The sequence below is a fragment of the Struthio camelus genome, chromosome 15, assembly GCF_040807025.1.
Source record: "Struthio camelus isolate bStrCam1 chromosome 15, bStrCam1.hap1, whole genome shotgun sequence".
NCBI classification, from domain to species: domain Eukaryota; kingdom Metazoa; phylum Chordata; class Aves; order Struthioniformes; family Struthionidae; genus Struthio; species Struthio camelus.
This window is the reverse complement of record NC_090956.1, coordinates 4,047,647-4,066,407: the sequence shown is the minus strand read 5'-3', so window position 1 is coordinate 4,066,407 and position 18,761 is coordinate 4,047,647. Positions and strand designations below refer to the sequence as shown.

The window sequence follows — 18,761 nt, the reverse complement described above, 5'->3', positions numbered from 1 at the left end:
ATGGTAAGTAGGAAATAGATAAGGATGGCCTGTATCTTTGACCTGTATTCACCCTCCCGGGACCTGGAGTTCTGGGATGTCTTGAGATTTTAAAGAATCATTTTTTTGAAGGGATAAAGTTTTGGGGAGAGAGAAGGAAACTTTGTATGTCTTTGGGTGATAACTGAAGTCGCACTGGACATCCAGGTACTAATAGTCAGTCTTCCTCCACCAACGTAATGAGAACTGAAGGCCTGTTCTGTTCGGTGCTCGCTTTTCACCAGTGACCGAACCATATCTGAAGGAGATTCGTTCTGGATTAAAACGTGCTCACCCCATGCTCTATCGCTTGTATTACAAGAGCCTCTGCCCTCTTCTGCTCCTTATGGAAATAAGGAAAAGGAATCTTGAGTAATGAGAATGCAAAAGCAGGAGTCAACTACAAGGGTAAATTTTCCAGGTCCTGTGGTGATGCAGTAGAGGCATGCCCTCCACCTCTAATCTGCAATTTGACTGAGTGGCAGTAATGACAACAGATAAAGCACAGAAGTCTCTGTGCAGTTGTGCATTGCTACAGCTACACTGCTGTTGGAAAAACTTGTGGATCGAACTCAGAAACAATTGCAGCAAGGTAGCGAGGAGAAAGAGAAACCACGGTTGTTCTGAAAACTAATCAACACGTAGGTCTGAATGGCATGTCTTTAAAGGGAGGTTTCCACAAAACCAGATTCATCCAGGAAATGATGTACCAAACTTGATTCATTTCCCTCTGCAGAGGAGACTGTGTGTGTCTGAGGCTCCTGTTTCTAAGTATGTGTGGGATCTTTTCTCCTTCTCCTCTCCCTTCCACTCCATTTTATTTCAGTGCTTTTTTAAGAGCCACTGTTCCTGATCAACTGTTCACTGTAATAGAAACGTCACGTTTTGTCACAATATTTATTCCTTGCAAAATCTTGTGTGACATGCTAGGTTCCCGTGGATGTAGCTGATCATTTTTATTTTGTAAATATAATTACCTAACTTTACATAAACTATATCGTAATAAACTATTTTTGCACCACCCTTTGCATGCTGTGTAGTGAGGCGTTTGTTTTGACAAGGACATTACTACAGAAAGAAAGGAGTAGAGGACAGAGCCTGAAACGGAGTTAGCTGTTTGCTTCTACAATCGTATCTAATAAAGAAAATGCAATAAGTAGCACATCTCACCTCCCTTTGAAGAGCAGTAAAATAGTTAAAATAGTGTAAAGCTAATGCTGCTGTAGTGGATGTAACAGGGAATGAACTTTCTCAGCTTCTCCCATTGTTGCTACGTACAGATAAGAGCAACGGGCATTTTTCCCCCCAGAGCAATGCCACCCTTCTCTAACAGAACAGAGCAAATCGATAATCTGTTGCAGTTACTCTCTGCATCCTAAATAACACCTAAGCATAAGGATCTATTGGAAGTTTTAATGACTTGAATCTTTGAAACTACCAATCTACAAGGACTGTCTGAAGTACAGAAAACATAAGATGCTATTGAGCTTTCCTGCGAGAATGACACGTTTAATAGGGCTAATCACAGCACTACAGTATAAAGTAATTGTGGTACGAGAACGTTGAGACTTTTTAGACAGATTTTGAGCACTTAAAGTAACCTTACATTCAGTATAAAGTAATTCTTACACAGACACTTGAATATTTAGGAGTTTCAAAATTCTCATCAAATTTACACCAATCTTTGTTCTACCTTAAACTGTAAAGACAGAGATTATTCAACCCCAAAGAAATTATTTCTGTAATGTATTTAGAATGGCAAGATTTGTACAAAGTAGTTATATGTTTTACTAGAGCAACTAATACAGACTGGAAAAAAAAAGAAACGCTCCAAATTTGGACGGCCAAATTTGTCCATGGCTTTCCAATTGTATTAGCAGTCTAACAAAATATATTACAAATTCCTTCTCGCATGACCTTAAAACATCACAGCCAATACAACATTCCTACATCAGCTTTCTCTCATACGTAGTTAAAAACATATTTAATGTTATGCTCCCTCTGCTGGCAAAGATACAGTCACATGTTCCCAAAAAGCAGACCTTGGTTAATTACCAGTACGGTAACAACAAAGCTCTTAAATGCACCGTAAATTGAAGTTTACGTAAGTGTACAACAATGAATTAATCTGACTAAAAATAATCTTATTAACTTTATTCTATTTAAAGACAAAAGAGTAAGTGAAAAGATGGTGAACCCTAAAGGAAAATATACAACCCCAAAAGAAAATATACTTACTTGGGCAAATGCACCCCCTAACTGTTGCAGAAGATGTCTTTTGGACAGGAACACAGCAGTCCCAGCACTCCTGAACCATCACTGCTATCCACTGCATCCAGAGGGATGATCTTGCCTTCTTCACTTGTCATCTGTCCCCCATCCTCCTGCCACCTTCAAGCGTTCCTGAGGTCACTGAATCAGATCAGGAAACTGTATCCTGTTACTTACGCGGATCAGGCTTTCCTTTCACAGCGCCGCTCTGAAAATCAGCAACCTAACTACAGCCTTATTTGCTTTTAGGCCAAGACTGACTGTTCCTGCAGAACAGTTTATCTCATTGCTTTCCAGAAACTTCCCTACGCTTGCTGACTGGCGGACGAGCTGGTGTTAGTATCCGTTCTGTCACTTTTACACTGCGACTTTACTAATCTTTCTAAATGAAAGAAAAAACAAACCTTCTATAGTAATCAACATTCAATGTGTATTTTTAATTTGTCTTAGTATTTTTCACACAATCCCATTTACAAACTTTCAACAATTAATGCTAACAGAAAAGGTAATAAAGTTGCTTAATCCCTCTATAGGAACTCTAGCTTTGTTCATAGCCTTCTTAACTCTTCTTTTAGGGTTAGTGATGCAGAAGAGTCATTGTTGTAAAATTCCGCTCTGCAATATCACAAGCTGATAAACGTCTGTTTCACTGTTGAAATACCAAGCACCATGCAAACACTACCTTGTTTTCTCCCAGGCACAGCACTGAGACCACTTCAATTTCTGAACTCTACCGATGCAGTTCTATCATAGCTATCCTCACAAAACAGCTTGGCAAACAGTTGGGCGATTCCCTTTCATTTAGCGTGCAACGGCTCTGTGACACCTTAGGGTAGAAAGCACACCGCTTCTGCAGAGGAGCTAAATTACAGCCAAAGAGATCGTATATTGATGTCTATATGTAATAATAAAATCCATGAATGCCATTTGTAAGTACTCCTCCAACTCTGGGAAGCAGCTTAATCACTTATTTTCTTTGGAAAAAAATGTATAATTGATGGGATTGTATTCTTCCCAAATCCTTTCAAACTCAGCCAGAAAAGGCTTCACATACTCTTCATCCTCCACAATCAGTACGTTCTCCCGGTTGTTCTGGATAGCTTGAGTGGTCCAGTTGAGGGAGCCTGTGATGAGCATCTTCTTGTCCACAATAGCAAATTTGTGATGCATGAAACCAGTCTCCTGGTCATGACGTACCGGGATCCCTACAAAGATATAAAAACCTTTTCAACGTCTCCTTTTCAGAGGCACAACCCAACGCTGCAACAACCCTCCCGCTCCTTTAACTCTCCTAAAAGGGCAACTTCATGTCTTCGAAAGGCGTACCAACAACGTGCCGGCAACTGAAGCCAAAGGCGTCAGTCCCACAGCCAGTTGTAACCGCGAGCAGCCACCCAGCGCCCAAAGGGCTGTGCCGAGCCCCACGGTGACCCTCCTGTCGGGCAACGCGGCGCGCTGCCAGCTCCCGCCGGGGCGGCCGGCCGGCCGCCCTCCGCCGGCTCCCTCACCGGCGCGCCGCAGGAGGCCGATCTGGGAGCCGTTGAGGGCCATGTACTGCGCGTCGGTAACGACGCGGACGCGGACGCCGCGGCGGTGGAGCAGCTGGACGGCGCGGCCCAGCTGCGGGCTGGAGAAGGCGAAGAGGCAGAGCTCGAGGGAGCGGCGGGCCGAGAGGAGGCGGCGCAGGAGGCGGCTGAGGGCGCAGTCGCCGCGGGGCAGCGGGCAGAGGCAGGTGCCGGGGGCTGCCGCCTCGGCCAGCAGCGCCTCGGTGCAGGTGAGGCGCGACGGGAAGAAGAGCACCTCGCGCACGGGCGGCGGCCGCCTCCTCCGCCGCCGCCACGCCGCCAGCGCCTCGAGGGCCAACGCCGCCGCCAGCGCCGCCAGCGCCAGGCCCGCCCGCCGCCGGGCGCCCGCCGGCCACATGCCGCCGCCGCCTCAGCCGCGCGCGGCGCCCCCTCACGGCCGCCGCCTCGTCCGCCCGCGCGCGCGGGCCGCCAACGGCCGCCGCTTTTCCCGCCTGCGCGCGTCGCCAACGGCCGCCGCTCGCGCTGGAGCTTTGGCGCATGCGCAGAGGCGCCGCGTGCGCCGGCGCGGGGCGGCTGTCGGGGGCGGGCAGCGCCCCGAGGCGGGGAGGAAGGGGCGTGTGGGGCGGCTCATCCGCGGGGCGGCCCCTGAGCCTTTCGGTCCGTTCCCCTCCCTCTCTCCCCCCACCAAGTCGCCTGTGTGGGGAGGGCCCGGCTGGTGGGTGTCCGGCGGCCGTGGGCCGGAGTTGTCTCTGTGACCGTGGCGTAGCTCTGCACCCTTCTTCGCGTCCTGGGTGCCGCCGTGAGGGAGCAGGCTTAGCTGGCCGCGCCCCGAAGGCGTTCAGTTCAGTCCTCAGGGCTCAGGCTGTCTGAAACGAGGCCCTCGCGCTGGCTGGGAGCGAGCGAGGCGGGCGGGCTGGCCTGCCCAGGCCCCCCTCGGCCGCCTGCAGGTGACCGCGGCCCTTCCACGAAATCCGCTCGTTTGCACTGCCTACCTTCAGCAGGTTCTTCCTCGGCCCGCTGCAGGGGTCATCACCCAGTCGGGATCCTGCCCGGACGGGGTGTGGGTGGGGGGAGGTTTGGATGGGGTCAGCAGAACCACTACAAAAAGGCTTCGGCTCTAACCGCAGCCGAAACAAACGCCTTCGTGCTGGTGGGAGAGTCTTTGTCACATCGACTCCGTTCCTTCCAGGTATACGCTGCTCAGCCACGCAGAAAAGGAAGTCCTACTGGAATAAAGAAACGTCTTCCTTCAGTCAGTTTGTCTTTAAGGCGTATCATCCGGAGGAGGAAAGGAGGGTGGTGAAAGATGTCTGCAGACATGCTTTTTTTGTTAATGAAGTTACACTAAGAGCAGCGTGCGCATTCCAGCTACCGCTGACGGCGAAACGAGTGCCCGTAGCCCAGGCTGAGAGCTGCGAGAACTTGCCCAGACAATTACTTTGGTAATCTTGAATACAGATCTGTTCTGGCAGGCAAGCACATCTGTTTATGCTAAGCGGGCACCTTGGGTTTACAGACTTCAGCAACCTTCCCATTTTTTCCTGTGGAGATCTTCTAAGTGTTACGTTAGTGGTTTCCATACTATGGCTCGTAGCTGATAGGTTGTCCAGCGATTCCCTGGTGGTCCTGTTTGTGACAACGCCCAATTTCAGATTAGCAGGGAGAAAGATCAGTGTTGCCTACAACGCTTCAACAAGCAAAGAGAAGCAGAGGACGATGTCTCAAGCTCGACCCTGTGATTACCCTTTTGCTGTTCTGAAAGAGACCACACTGCTCTGCTCCGAAACATGGGCTTCGGTAATGGGTATTTACACACAAACTGCATGCTCCAGATAGACGAGGTTGTTAATGCTAGCTTGCTCGGAAGAGCTACATTTTAAAAAAAGGTAAGCATGGAAAAAGTTCAGGTGTCCAAGCCGTAAATGCCATGTAATGTCTTACCTGTTGTATTATGCAGCTCTGAATCGGACCAGAACTGCTTTCAAATAGAAGTACTAGATCACAAGAAAGAACTTAGTTCCTCAGTGAGCACAGCATCTTCTCAAGTGTTAAGCTGAAGAAGTATTTGTGATGAATGGGTCACTTTCTCCTCTTGGTAGCCACAACAGAGACCATTTATTATGGTACCAGAAATGCTAATTCACTAGTCCATGTTTTCCTAATTACTTCTGTCACTTTTATTTTGCTATGAGTGGGCTTTATTTTTTCCCTCATTACTACTAGCCCTAGCATGTGGGAAGCAAGGTGCATATATTATTAAAAGCTTTCTTTCCTATGGATCGAGCTTGAGCACCTCTTCTGTCTCATGTTTCCTTATTGATATTTTGGGAAGTGCAAGCCTTTTTGTGAACACTGAAATTAAATAGCGAGTTAGTACTTGAAGTAACAGAGCAATGCTGCTTTCTAAGTGTCTGTTCGCTGTTTGAATATTCTGTGATTATGTCCAGAATCAAGCATTTTAAATTAATGTACGTGAGCCTCTGTTGCCTCGTGTGTGTAAGAAACTAATATACAGAACTTAAGAGGAAAAGACCTGCCAAATTCTGCAAATTACACCGAAGCTAAAATGCAGAAATTACCTTGTGGATTGACTGTTGCTTCCCCCGCCACAACACACAGACACACACGCACACACGCTTACTTTAAATATTAAACCAAGACAGAAATAGACTTTATCCGCTTTATAAAAATAGCTCTTAAGGAGATTTAATGCCTGTCTCCATTTTACACGTGTTCCAGACAAAAGCTACCTGCATATTTTATACATAAGAACAGAACTTGTGAACAAGTTGGAACATCCCCTCTGAGCTTGAGTCTTGTTTGAATGAGTGTAGTAGGTCACCTGGGTAAAACCTGCCTGTAGCTTGTTAAAAGTGTCTATGGTCACGTCAAGTTTTCCCAACAATGATCCAGAAAAAAAATGACTTCACAACAGAAACAGTAATTCCTTGCAATACAGTTAAGAAATGACTGTTTAGGTAATAAAAAAAACGCACCAATGTTGTCATGAAACTATTAAGCATTCAAAATGGCTAACATGAGGTTACATAGCAATGGAGCTTCGATAGGTTAGCTCTTTCCTGCTTAACTTAATTAGGAAGCTAGAAAACTATTTCTGAAGACAGAAGAATACCAGAGACCTTACCCTGGAGAGGTTATCTTCATTGAAAGTTTTGCAACCACAGGCAAAACAAGCTATTTTAGCCTCTAAAGAGGCAAGCAGACTGCATTTCGAGACTTCTTGTGTTACACTTCTCCTTCCCAGGCAAGATTTACAAAGCAAATGCTAAAACTGTCTCAAGTTAAGATATAAATAAATAAACTGGAGTGACATGACTCCAACAGGATACTCTTGACTTATGCAACAGCAGAAAATAGTCTCTTCACAAAGCTGAGCATGAAGTGGTTTTAAATAATTTACATGTGATCCATGCCCTGTGACTCGTCACTTATTTTTGGTTCTTGTTCTCTTAGACCTTTAGAATATATTATGTGGGATTCAGAGGGATTAGTTATATCCATTTCCAGGAGTTCTGGACGTTGTCATAGGTATCTGAGTCTTGCCAATGAAATCTAAAACTGACGTCTACTGCCACACAATAACGCCTAATGATGACAGTATGGGATTTTAATTAACTCATGCTGGTTCTTTGCATGTTGCTGAATTTTAGTCTTGAGTTTGCAGGTCTAGATTTAGAGTTGAATTTCAGGACAGACAGCAGCATTATTTATTAGCACTTATTAGTCCAGTCTCACAGCAATTAAGGAAGGACTCAAGTCACTCTTCAAGTTAGTTTGAGGACCACAAGAATAGTGATGAAGTTCCACTATGCACCTAATGCACACGCTGCAGGCTCAGCAGTGATAACTCCGGGTTCCCTGCAGGTATCCGAGGGCAGCAAGTGAGGCGGGGCACCCCTTAGTTCCGGGACTCCGAGGAAGTAGGGCTGCGAACTGTTGACATCAGATGGGACTTGTATGTCTTGCTCAGGCCGGTCATCCAGAACTTCAGAAGCTTGACGTTGTCCTCCTCTGCAGCTCCCAGAATGCTCAGCAGTTTTTGGGTATCTTCCTTGGGTCTGCTGTCCACTTTAGTGAATTTAAAGAGGACCTTCACTTTGCTGCAGAAACAAGAAATTCCTTTCACTATTAAAATGGACCTGTACACATCACACTGAGCAGTATGAGCAAAATGAGCAGTAGTTTCTATTGGTGCCTACAGCAACCAAACACTAATAAAAACTTCAAAAAATATTCCAAGGAAATTATTTTCATGCTTTAAATGAAGAAGCTGGGGGGAAGAAGAGTTCGAAAAAGGGGAAATTAGTAATCGTTTTCACTAGTAATACTCGTAAGTCTAGTCTGTTTTTTCATTCTAGTGAAAAGTTCAATGATTAACTGGGACAACTGGGAATCTCCCCTGGGAGGCACATCTGGTGCCCATCTAGCCTTCAAGTGAATGTTAAAATCATAACAGCTCCATGAGTTATTTCACCTGGTCGGTCTTCCTTTTAACTGCTTGCATCTCTGAAATGTAGTGCCTGAGGGTGCAACCATGACATCTGTTTGGCATGTCGTCTGCACTAGAATATAGTGTACATTGACAGGCTTATACATATCTGCATACTTAACTGTCGTAATCTATATAAGACTGACAAGTATTGTCATGTAGGTAATTTACAGATGCCTGAACTGAAGCATAAAGGCCGAGAACCACGGAAAGCCAAAAAGGTAATTAGGTCAAAGTAGAACTCTGATATTCTTAGCTCCCAACAGCGGAGATTACTACTCTCAAGACAGGCTACAAATTTGTCCTGTACTCTGGAAAAAATGTTACAGGATTAATGATGAAGCCGTTTAATCAAAAACAATGCAGTTGCACTTACTTCATCCACTCCTCCTTTAGGCAAACAAGGCACTGATCTACAACATCTACAGACAGGTTCTGGTTGGTCAGAGCAGCTTCAATCTTGTTCAAGATGGTAGGGCCAACTGCAAGATAAAAAAGAGGGAAAAAAGGACTTGGAAGACGCACATTACCCATTTCCACCTTTACTACTAATTGTTAGCAAGGACTGGCCCATTTATTCATTCTATAATCTATAACGCATGTTTGTTCCACCTCTTAACATGTTCCAGAGCACTGATTTGCACTCCTTTTTCACTAGTACTACCACCTGATTCATTCATGCAGTTCTCTCTACATGCAGAAAGCTACACCATTAATAACAGCATAGCCACTTCAACACAGACCATTATCTGAGACCTAATCAAGCCAAATTCTTTCCTAAGCCAAGCAGGAATCCACCTGTTTTACAAGGTGGAAAAATACACCCCTCAGCTGCCTGCCTTGATTTAATTTCCGTAGAAGAGGAGTTAAAGATCATCCCACTAGAAAAATGTCTGATCCATGAAGAAAAACGTAACTTTGTGAAGGATACCAGAACACACACACACACACACACACACACACACACACAGGTTCCACACACACACACACACAGGTTCAGGGGCCTTTGTTTTATTCAGACCCTGTTCAGACACTGCTAAACAGAAGCTATTTAGATTCTGTTGTTTCTAGTCTCGCATCAAAAGCTACTAGAAATGCAGAAGTTTTATATATTATATTACATAAAAATGAAGATTTTCCTAAAACCTCTATTTCCATCCTGAGGATATGCAAGCTTCCTGTTTGCCCATCCATCAGATGGAACACTAACTTGCAGCTAACCTGTGCACGTAAACGTGTTTTCCCTTTATTTCTGTGTATCCGTCTCTGAACATAACTGCTGTTACATTTGAACTACAGTGACTAAAATCTCCACTTACTCTTGCCTTAATGTTCCTCTTAATAAGGGCAATTTCAGGGTACTTAGTTAAAAAAACTAACCAACCCAGGGCATTCCTTTCCCGGACCACTGCTTGGAATTCCTTGGGAGGCTATCTTGCCAGGAGTCTGTGCAACATGGTAGCAGTGAAGAGACCTTTCAGTGACCAGTTTTGTCGCTGGGCATGCTGCAGGTTGGATGTAACATGCTTGAGCTTTGGGAGGTTCTGAAGAGACCTAACTGGGTGTTAGCAGGATGCTAAAATCATATGTGTGGACCTACAGCAGCTGCCGGAGCACAGGAAGAGCATTACAGAGCGAATAAGTCTTTGCTTTGCATTACACCTGTACCTTTAGAGAACAGAGCAGGAAGGGTTAGCCAGCTGCCTCCTCTCTTGAGAGAGGCAGTGAGGCCAATTAATCTAAGTTAAGACTTCCCAGAAAACACAAGATGGACTGAGCTAAGTATAGACACATCTAGGTGCAAGTGTTCGAGGCCCTGAACAGTGATTTGCAAAAACAAAGGTCTGCATAATTCATACTTGTCTATTTTATAGAACGTGGGAGATGAGTAATGTCATGGTCCTAATCTGCTCAGCAGATTAAACTAGACTCATTCAACAGTGAGTGATTCTGATATAACACCGTAAACAGACAAGCACTTCAGGATAGAAAGCGCTCACTGTGGGTTAGAGAAGAATTTCCACAAATGCTACTGTACCCATATTACAGAATTTGTTTCTCATTTATGAAAATTAATAAGCTGATCTAGTAAAGCAAATCCTTTACAATTAACTGGCTGTATTAGATCTCACCTAAATAGCAGTAAATCTTAAATTTAACACCCCAGTTGTATACTAACCTGGCCTTCCACCCAGACTTCCTTAAGGGCCAGTAAATGAACAGCACATAAAACAGTTAAAGATCAAGATGCTCTTTCAATCTCAGTGCTACACGTTTCTTCTGACAAAGGATCATGTTTTCAAAGCACCCACCTCGATCCGCTGCAACAGGGCTGCCACTGGTGACAACAAACTCATACTTGTTGAGGGACTGCTCATCATCAAAAAGAGTTGGGTAGAGACCGGACCGGGTGGCAGTGCGAACTTCCACTAGGACTGCAAACTCTAGAGCAACAAAAGCCCAGAAGAACATTAGCTGAAATAGCCCAGATTCTAAAATACAGCTACATACTTGCTCCAAGAAAGCATGGCTCAGTCAGTTTACAATACTTGGTTCAGCAATAACCTTTGCTCACTAGGAACTGACAGCTATGCTACGAGCAGCACTTGCAGCAGGTGACACCCCTTTCAACTACGGATCAGGTAAGGTTACAGGGAAAAAAAATGAGGTGGCACTGGTTTTAGTTCATGCAGTATCGTTAGACTATCTGCCAGTATTTTACATATAAAAAAAAAAAGAATCGTCTTGTGTCCTTTAACACAAGATGGTAGGGAAAGGAGAGGGTTCTGCAACAGGCTCTTACCAGATGACAATATGTGGGATGGGATTTGTACATGTGGGCTAAGCCCTAAGAAGTTACAACGATATGCCTCTTCATATTGGTCACTGTAGGGGATGATCCGCACACAACCAACAGGCAACATAGTCTAGAGAAGGAAGGAAACACGACGTCAAGAGAAACATTGGAACTAAACCAGTAAAGCACAATCTTCCCCCTGACTTGCAGGGCCAGCCAAGGCTTGGAGCACTGCTGATGCAGATTCAGCTGATTTTGGGGATCAGTAGTATCTTCATCAGCTTGAAAGGCTATGCAGCTGCTACAAAGAAGACAACCAAGACGATCAAGGATTTTCTTTTTTCTTCAAAACCACATAATTAAAACACATTCTCCACAAGATTACATGTTAGAGACAGGTCGTTATGAACGCTTGACTACTAAAGAAATATATGTAAAAACATGCAGCCAGGAAGCAAAGGAAAAAGTTCCTACCCGTAGCACGTCAAAAGCAGACTGGACAAGATCCATGTCTCGAGCTTTCCAGATGACCTGGTTCCCCATCAGAACATGCCAAGCCAGCATGCGGAATGCTGATGCCCCAAGAACCTGAAACAAAACCATTCTGCATTGGTAATGAAAATTAGTGAAATATGCATTTTGGCCCGTTAAAAACATTTTATTTCTGTTTCTTTGACAGGAGATAAAGGTGTCAGACTGTCATGCAAAATAATACTCTCTCCATCCATGGCTTCAAGAACAAACAGCAGCAAAATATCACCTTGCCAGCATGCCTAATCAAAGATCCAATTCAATATTAAGCACAATAACGGAACAATAATTTATGTTCTAGCTTCCTCCAAATCCTTTAGCTCTCTGGAGAGACTGCATGAATTAGCCCACTTGTTGGCCAAGTTAGTGGTTTGGTAAAACGGACACACGCCCATTCAAAATGGGACTAAACTTCTTCTATTAGATGGCAAAACCTTTCAAGTATTTCTCTGATCTGGGTTATGTTCACAACAGCGATCCAGTCATGAAAGATGAAACAACGTTCCTAGACAAGCCTACACATGCACAAATTTACAATATAATGCGGAACAGTAATAGCTTCAAACATACCAGATTAAGAAAGAGGAGAACAGAAGGAGGCTAGAGAGAGAAAGCACAAAAAAAATCAAAAACATGGGAGGTTATTTGTCAGGACTGTCCAGGAAAACAAGCTGGTGAGAAAGAGACTGTGGAACAAATGCACTGAACCTTCTCCCTCAGCCAGGCAACTGGAAGCGCTGCAGAAAAGCTAGATCTGCACAGAACCATTTGTTTTCTTTGTAAATGATTTATTTTTTCCTCTCAAACACTTTCATTATGAGAAAATAAAACTTGGCTTCGAAGATGCTGCACAATCTCTGTACTAAATTTTTGTCATTGCTCTTGGGAAGAGCACAACTACAGAATTTGAGAGAAATCATATGACGATCTCCCACATGACAGATGATCACTAGAGGCCAAAGACAAAAGGACGATGATCTCAGAGACAGGAAGAGTCCTCAGGGATGCAGTTGACACCGTCACTAGCTTTCAAATATCAACCAGCTTCATGTTTCTTTGCGGACTCATGTAACTAGCAAGGCAAAGCAGGTAGCACGCAGAACCAGGAAAGAAGTCAAGTGCAGACCGTAGGAAAAAAATATATCTTTTAAAAAGAAACTTCACAGGAGGACAAGAGGTTATTAGCTTTTGAACACAGCATACACCAGAGAGTAAGCGTGCTCCTCTTACCTGTCTCATGTGCCTGAGGGAGCGAAAGACAGACAACCTTCGGTGAGCTACGTTCCAGCTGTTGCAATCTGGCATCAGAGATGTTTCAGGTGGACATTTAGACAGCTCCTGCCCTTCTACAACATCTGTCTGGGCAGAAGGCTTCTCTTCTTCCTCAGAACCATCCCAGCCTTCAGACTCTTCTTTCAGGTCTAGACAAAAAAGGCAGAATGGTCATAAAAAAAATCGCTGCTCTCCAGGAATGGGAACTGCCTCAGAAGTGCCTACACAGTCTGCAGCCCACTGTGTTTGGCTGGATGTGGGGAGACAGAGTTCAGATGTAGAGCAAACACAGTAACTGAAAATACTAGCATTAGTAACAAATAGACCTAAAGTAAAAAGTGTAGTCAAGTTTCACACTTCAGATATAAGATAACCACTGAAAGGTCAAGAAGGAATTTTCATCTACAGCACATAACATCATATCTTTTGACCAGCTATGCATTCTCTAGTCTTCCTTTAAAGGTCATAGCCAAAGCTTTCCAGATTCTAGTCTAAACGGATCAATAAAATAATTCAGTGTAAGAACAATTTCTAATCCTTTAATTTTAGAAATTTTGTGGAAAAATGACAAAGGAGAAAGCTTCCTATCTTGTGACTGTAAATTCTTCTGGCCACAGACATTCATTGGGAGAGCCAACCCAGCCAGACAGAACAATAATCATGATGATGCAACACTCCTACAGAAATGGGAACAACACATGTGCGTGCAGAGTGCCTATGAAGCCAAGGGCCTTGGTTTCACATTCCTGTCAGTCATCTCCATATAGAACACACTAGCTACTGCACAGACTAACACAAAGGTAAAGTCTGAGAGAGATGGCTGCGTTTATCATGCTGACGAAAGGACCTGGTATTTCACCACCCAAAGTATTCTCCAAGCAAATTCTTCTTGGAAAGTTTAGTCTCACCCGCAAGTTTTTCCATCTGAACAAGCGTGTCTTCTGTTGGTGCTCCCTCCAGAAGCTTCTCTGTAAGTCGGCTGCCACAAGCTTTCAGAAGCCTAGAAACATTGAAAAAACGAGAGGAGCGCTCATTAAGCCCATTTGCTAGGTACAAAAGTCGTGTAAGAAACTTGGTGCTACGAGCTTAACAAAATATCGGATCACTACCACTCTGTGGTTCCTCTCAACACTTCTCGATTCTTTTCTCTGTTTGTAACTATCAATGCATCTTACAACTACAGCCACCCAGTCACTGAAAGGCCTACCATTTTGCAATTACTTTGTGCAACACTTACCCCCCTATTCAAGCCACATGCCAGTGTTGCAACCCTCTCTGTGGCATCTTTCCAGGGAAGTCTGAGGAGCAAGTCAGGCACTGGAGCAACGTGCTGTGGAATCTCACAGACATGCTACCGCGCCAAACGCTGCGTCTCACACTGTATCTCACAATACACGGGCACCTCCAGGTGAACAACCACTGTACTTCAGGTGTGAATCCCAGGTACAACAGAATGGGGCTGGGGACATCTTTTCTTGCTTTCTTTTGTACTTATTTTTATAGTGCAGAGTCCTTCCATCTAGATAGACATGGTTTCCATCAGCAACCACGTTAATAGGTTTACTTCACAGCAACAAGAGAACTTCTGTCCTAAAGGCTCCAGACGGCTGCTCTCTTTCTGTGCTTAATTCCTTCTCATTCGGGGACTACTTCACAAAGCCCAACTTACTAATTGAGGAACAACCAACTGGAAAGTCCATTCGCGTTTCCACCATTTCAGAACATGAGAATTTTCTGCTCTTGAAGGAGTTACAGAAGCTAGAAACATAAATGGCATTACCAAGCAAAGGAAGTATGCAAACATGCCCACAGGTTTTCATCATTGGTCAGTGATGTTAAGGAGCGGGCTGCGTTGCCGTTCCGCTGGTGCAGGAAGGGAGTGAACGCTGTGTTCATCCGCTGGGCACGCTGAGGGCACCCATACTGCTCTGCTTCAAACACCTGTGTTAAAAAAGAAGGGCAGTAAAAGAGACCGAAAAAAATAAAATGCTGAAGCAAACCTGAGACAAAAGAACAAGTGAAAAGGACATATCACATACAGTCACCCAAAATACGTTGTAAATTATGGGAAAAGAGAGGGAAGGGACGCTTTATTCTTCGACTGACTAAAATTACCATCAAGTGACACCCGTGCTCCCTAAAATGTTGTTCTTCACATCTTAATAGCTACTTGAATTTCCTAATGGAGACAGTGTCTAGCAGTTAGGGCTGTGAAAAGCGTTATAGCTGGTTTAAACCGACTTGAAGCTTGCTCCTCCTCTCCTATGCCCTGATGTGGACTCTCCTCTTGTCCCTTGTGTCAACCTTAACGACCTCTCTGGCTGCAGTGAGCTGCATTAGCTTTCTGATTCATCTGCAGACCAACTGCCATAAAGTTGATCCAAATCCACTCCCGCACTGACCCACCTTGAGCGCTTTGCCCTGAAGCTCGTCAATGATGCCTCTGATTTTTCCCAACAAGAAAGGCCAGGAGTTGATGAGATAAATCCGGTCCATCATGATAGTGATGATGCTGTACCAGCGCTGGAAACCACGAGCCAGGCTGTCTTTGATAAAGAAGGTGTGGCTGAACACAAAGCCATGCTGTTCATCTCCAAAAAAAATAGGGCCTTCACGTCCTGGACAGACCTGAAGGGAAGGGACACATACACCAAACTAGTTCAGTACATCGCATAGCTGAAACACTAATGAACTGCTTGAACAAAGCCTCCTGCTCTTTAACACCCCCTCCCATGAAGCCTAAGTTACCTGGTGAATAAAACAAGCCTTCTCTAGGCTGCTATCCAAAATACATAAGCAAACAGACCTCCAGAGATAGCCTGCAAGTGTGTGACCCTCATTTAAATTATTTTAAGAATTCAGCTCTGCTCCACTATAATCACGTTGAGACTCCACAAGGAATTGCTGATTCTGACACACAAACACTCATTAATCCGTAAGGTTCCCCTTCCCTTCTGTGAGATGCTGAACGTAAACGGTCTGCAAAGATAAAACGTTTCTTGATGCAAAGCAACAGATTGCAACATTTTTACAAACACAGTTTATCTCAGAAAGAAAAACAATAAATGCATAGGAGCAAAAACAATAAAGGGAAACTTCTGGTGTCACAAGGCAAGAGGAAGGAACTCCCCCCCACCCCGGTTAGCAAAGATCAACCCGGAAAATTCCCACCAATCCTGGAACAAACAGGACTTCTATGTCTGTCTTTCCACCTCCATTCCTTCCTTGTTTCAGGCTGCACAGAGCGGCTAAGATCAACGAAGCAGTATCTTGGATTCAGAACAATGCGTAAGCCCCAAACCAGATTCTCCCCCTGCACTCCAAGCCAGTTACCTCACAACTCAGACTGCGAACACAGGCCTGACGCACAATACTGAACAGTTGGGGGTGATTTGGGTGTTGGTGACTGACATATTTGATTGAAGTCTCTTTGTCGTGGCTGACATATCCAGGATGTCCTCCTGCAAGAGAGCGGCAACCCTGAAGATAGAAAAGCAAAATCCAACCATAAATGAGCATGCAATTACCTAAGGTTTTCAAAGCCCTCTGCATGTTCCCTTCAAAAGGTAGGGAAGTGATGTTTACATTTACAGATGCAAATGCAGATATTCATTAAGAGTAAGCTGGACATAGGAAGTTTGAGGCAAGGTCCAAATCTGAACCCAGCTCCTCAACTAGCATCCTAAGGGCTATATTTCCTCAGCTGCTATGCTCTTTTTCCACTGTTTAGTTTGATCCGGGATTTGATGATGACTCTACAAGTCATCTAATTCAGTTCAACGTTAACAGCAACTGCGAAACTAACGAGCTAATAAAAATGGCCATTATCTAAAAGAAGGTAACTAACTTAAGTAGCTCAGAAAAGCATGTGAACAACTGCAAACATGTATTTTCTCTATCATTTTAATTGCTTTTGGGATTTTTTCCCGGTTCCTGTTCAATGCTGCTGTTAAAGTTTACTAATCTACGGCCAGACCTAACGTAATGAAGCAGGTCCTCTTCAAGGATGAACGAGCCATTTCTCAGCCACCAGAGAATCAGGTAACATAGGCCAAAGTGTCCTCAAAAGATCACCTTGCCAAAGCCTATATGCACAAAACAGTTCCTTAACATCCTGTCATGGGTTATTACAGTTTTTAAGGACTTGAAGATCTTTTGGTACTGGCAGTCACACACAAATGCGAGCGTAGGTCACGTGCATTTTCTTCCTCCTAAGCAATACAATTGGAATTAGAGAATCCATGAGCCCCTTAGTTAAGCAAGGGGTCACCAATGTCTGCACACACGCATACACACTTACCTCACACATGTCTGACTTTTTTGGCCCTGGGCTGCTGGAGTCAGCACTGGCACCTTCTGCTGGGCTGTGTGAGCGGATCCTACTGCTCATCTGAATGCCGCCTTCTTCTTCTTCCGCCTGCTCATTCTGCCCAGAGACGTCCCCGCTGCTTGCACCTTGAGGAAGCGGTGAATGTAGCACCTCGGTACAAAAGAGGGTGCGAGGACCGTGGAGCTCACAAAAATGGCAGAGGGCAACGATAGCATTCATAGTGAGAGCTCAGCACATAGGTCAGGCCTCCTGCAGGAAAGCAAGGAAGCACGCAACATCAGTAAAACAAACAGAGGCTAAAACACCCCTCGGCACAAGTCCTTCTCTACGCTCCTCCATGAGATCGTGGGGCTAAGCTCAGCTAAAGGGACTACACGCTCAGTCCATTTTTCCCATGCTGAAAGACACCAGCAGCAGCTTGCAGAGTGTCTTCTCTTTGCCCAAGCGAAGCCTTGACACCAAGTTCCCCACAGGGCAGACCAAACTCAGGCCTTCGTCATCCCTGACCGCTCCGCAGCCGGGACCGTAGCAGAGCAAGGGCAGATCCACAGTCACCCCTCTGCCAAGCAGGCAGCGGGCTGGCTGCTCGCCGGGGTGCTAGACCCGCACCAGAGAAGCGGGACCCCCGGCAGACCCGGCCCCGCGCCTCACGGACACCCCAGCCTGGACCGACCTCCCCTCAGCCGGCACCAGGCCCGGACACCTCGGCCTTGAGGGGGCGAGACTAGGCCAGACCGATGCCCCCACCAGGCCTGGACGCCTCAGGGCCCCGCCGGACGGCGTGAGGAGGACCGGACCGTCCGGGCCAGGACGCCTCAGGCCCGACGGGACCGGACCGGACCGGACCGGACCGGACCCCCCCACACTCACCGCGGCTCCGGGCTCCCCCGCCCCGGCCCGTCCCGTGGCTCCGCGCGCCTGACACTGACTGACCCACCGGCCTGTACCATCCCTACGCGACGGCGAGGGGGAGGGGGAAGGAGATGACTTCTCGGCTCCGCTCGGGCCGCCGTCAAGGGGCGGCAAGGAGCAAGGAGCGCGGCAGCGCAGCGGCGCCGGCAGCTCCTCGTCCCCGGTACGGAGCCGACACCTGCTGGCCGCTTCCCCGAGTGGCCGCTTCCCCCCATCCCCCCCCGGTTCGGCAATGGCTCGGTCCACGACCGCCCTTTGCACACGCGTTGGGCAGAACCACTCCCTAAAAGTAGGGGGGGCGATAAGCTCTGGCCGAAGGCTCCTCCCTTCCCTCTCCGGCTCTTTCGCCGGGCGACCCAGCGCCGAGAAAGAGCCCCGACCCCTGAGACGAGCGAGGGACGGGCTGCCGCCCTGCCACCACCGCAGGCGCTGGGCCTTGAGCCGGCGCCGCACCCCCGCCCTTGCCCGGCGCGGGTGGTGCGGTCCAAAGGGCGGGTCACGTGCCAGCCACAGGGCGCGGGGTGGCGCCCCGCGCGCGCAGGCGCGTGGGGGGGCTCCCGGGTGCGCGGCGCGGGGCTGTGCGCGGTCGCGGGG

The 18,761-nt window shown here is 46.3% G+C and overlaps 2 protein-coding genes across 4 annotated transcripts; both read right to left on the bottom strand.

Moving 5' to 3' along the window:
• Positions 1–2,704: 2,704 nt before the first annotated feature.
• On the bottom strand, positions 2,705–4,212 carry PLD6 (phospholipase D family member 6). The gene is made up of 2 exons (XM_068908968.1): positions 3,798–4,212; positions 2,705–3,494 (listed from the first exon to the last, which is right to left on the bottom strand). Exons 1-2 carry the CDS (start codon positions 4,210–4,212, stop codon positions 3,253–3,255), a joined length of 657 nt encoding a protein of 218 aa, XP_068765069.1. The 3' UTR covers positions 2,705–3,252.
• Positions 4,213–6,481: 2,269 nt separating this feature from the next.
• FLCN (folliculin) lies at positions 6,482–18,398 on the bottom strand. Of its 3 annotated transcripts, none has more exons than XM_068909109.1 (12): positions 18,126–18,398; positions 17,226–17,504; positions 16,259–16,405; positions 15,332–15,553; positions 14,706–14,866; positions 13,834–13,925; positions 12,884–13,074; positions 11,597–11,710; positions 11,129–11,252; positions 10,638–10,769; positions 8,702–8,807; positions 6,482–7,936 (listed from the first exon to the last, which is right to left on the bottom strand). In XM_068909109.1, the coding sequence occupies exons 2-12, from the start codon at positions 17,472–17,474 to the stop codon at positions 7,735–7,737; spliced, it is 1,740 nt and encodes a 579-aa protein (XP_068765210.1). In that variant the 5' UTR covers positions 17,475–17,504; positions 18,126–18,398; the 3' UTR covers positions 6,482–7,734. The 3 variants fall into 3 exon arrangements, with proteins under 3 accessions (XP_068765210.1, XP_068765211.1, XP_068765212.1); XM_068909110.1 differs by having other exon boundaries at positions 18,193–18,398; XM_068909111.1 differs by having other exon boundaries at positions 17,929–18,131.
• Positions 18,399–18,761: the final 363 nt, after the last annotated feature.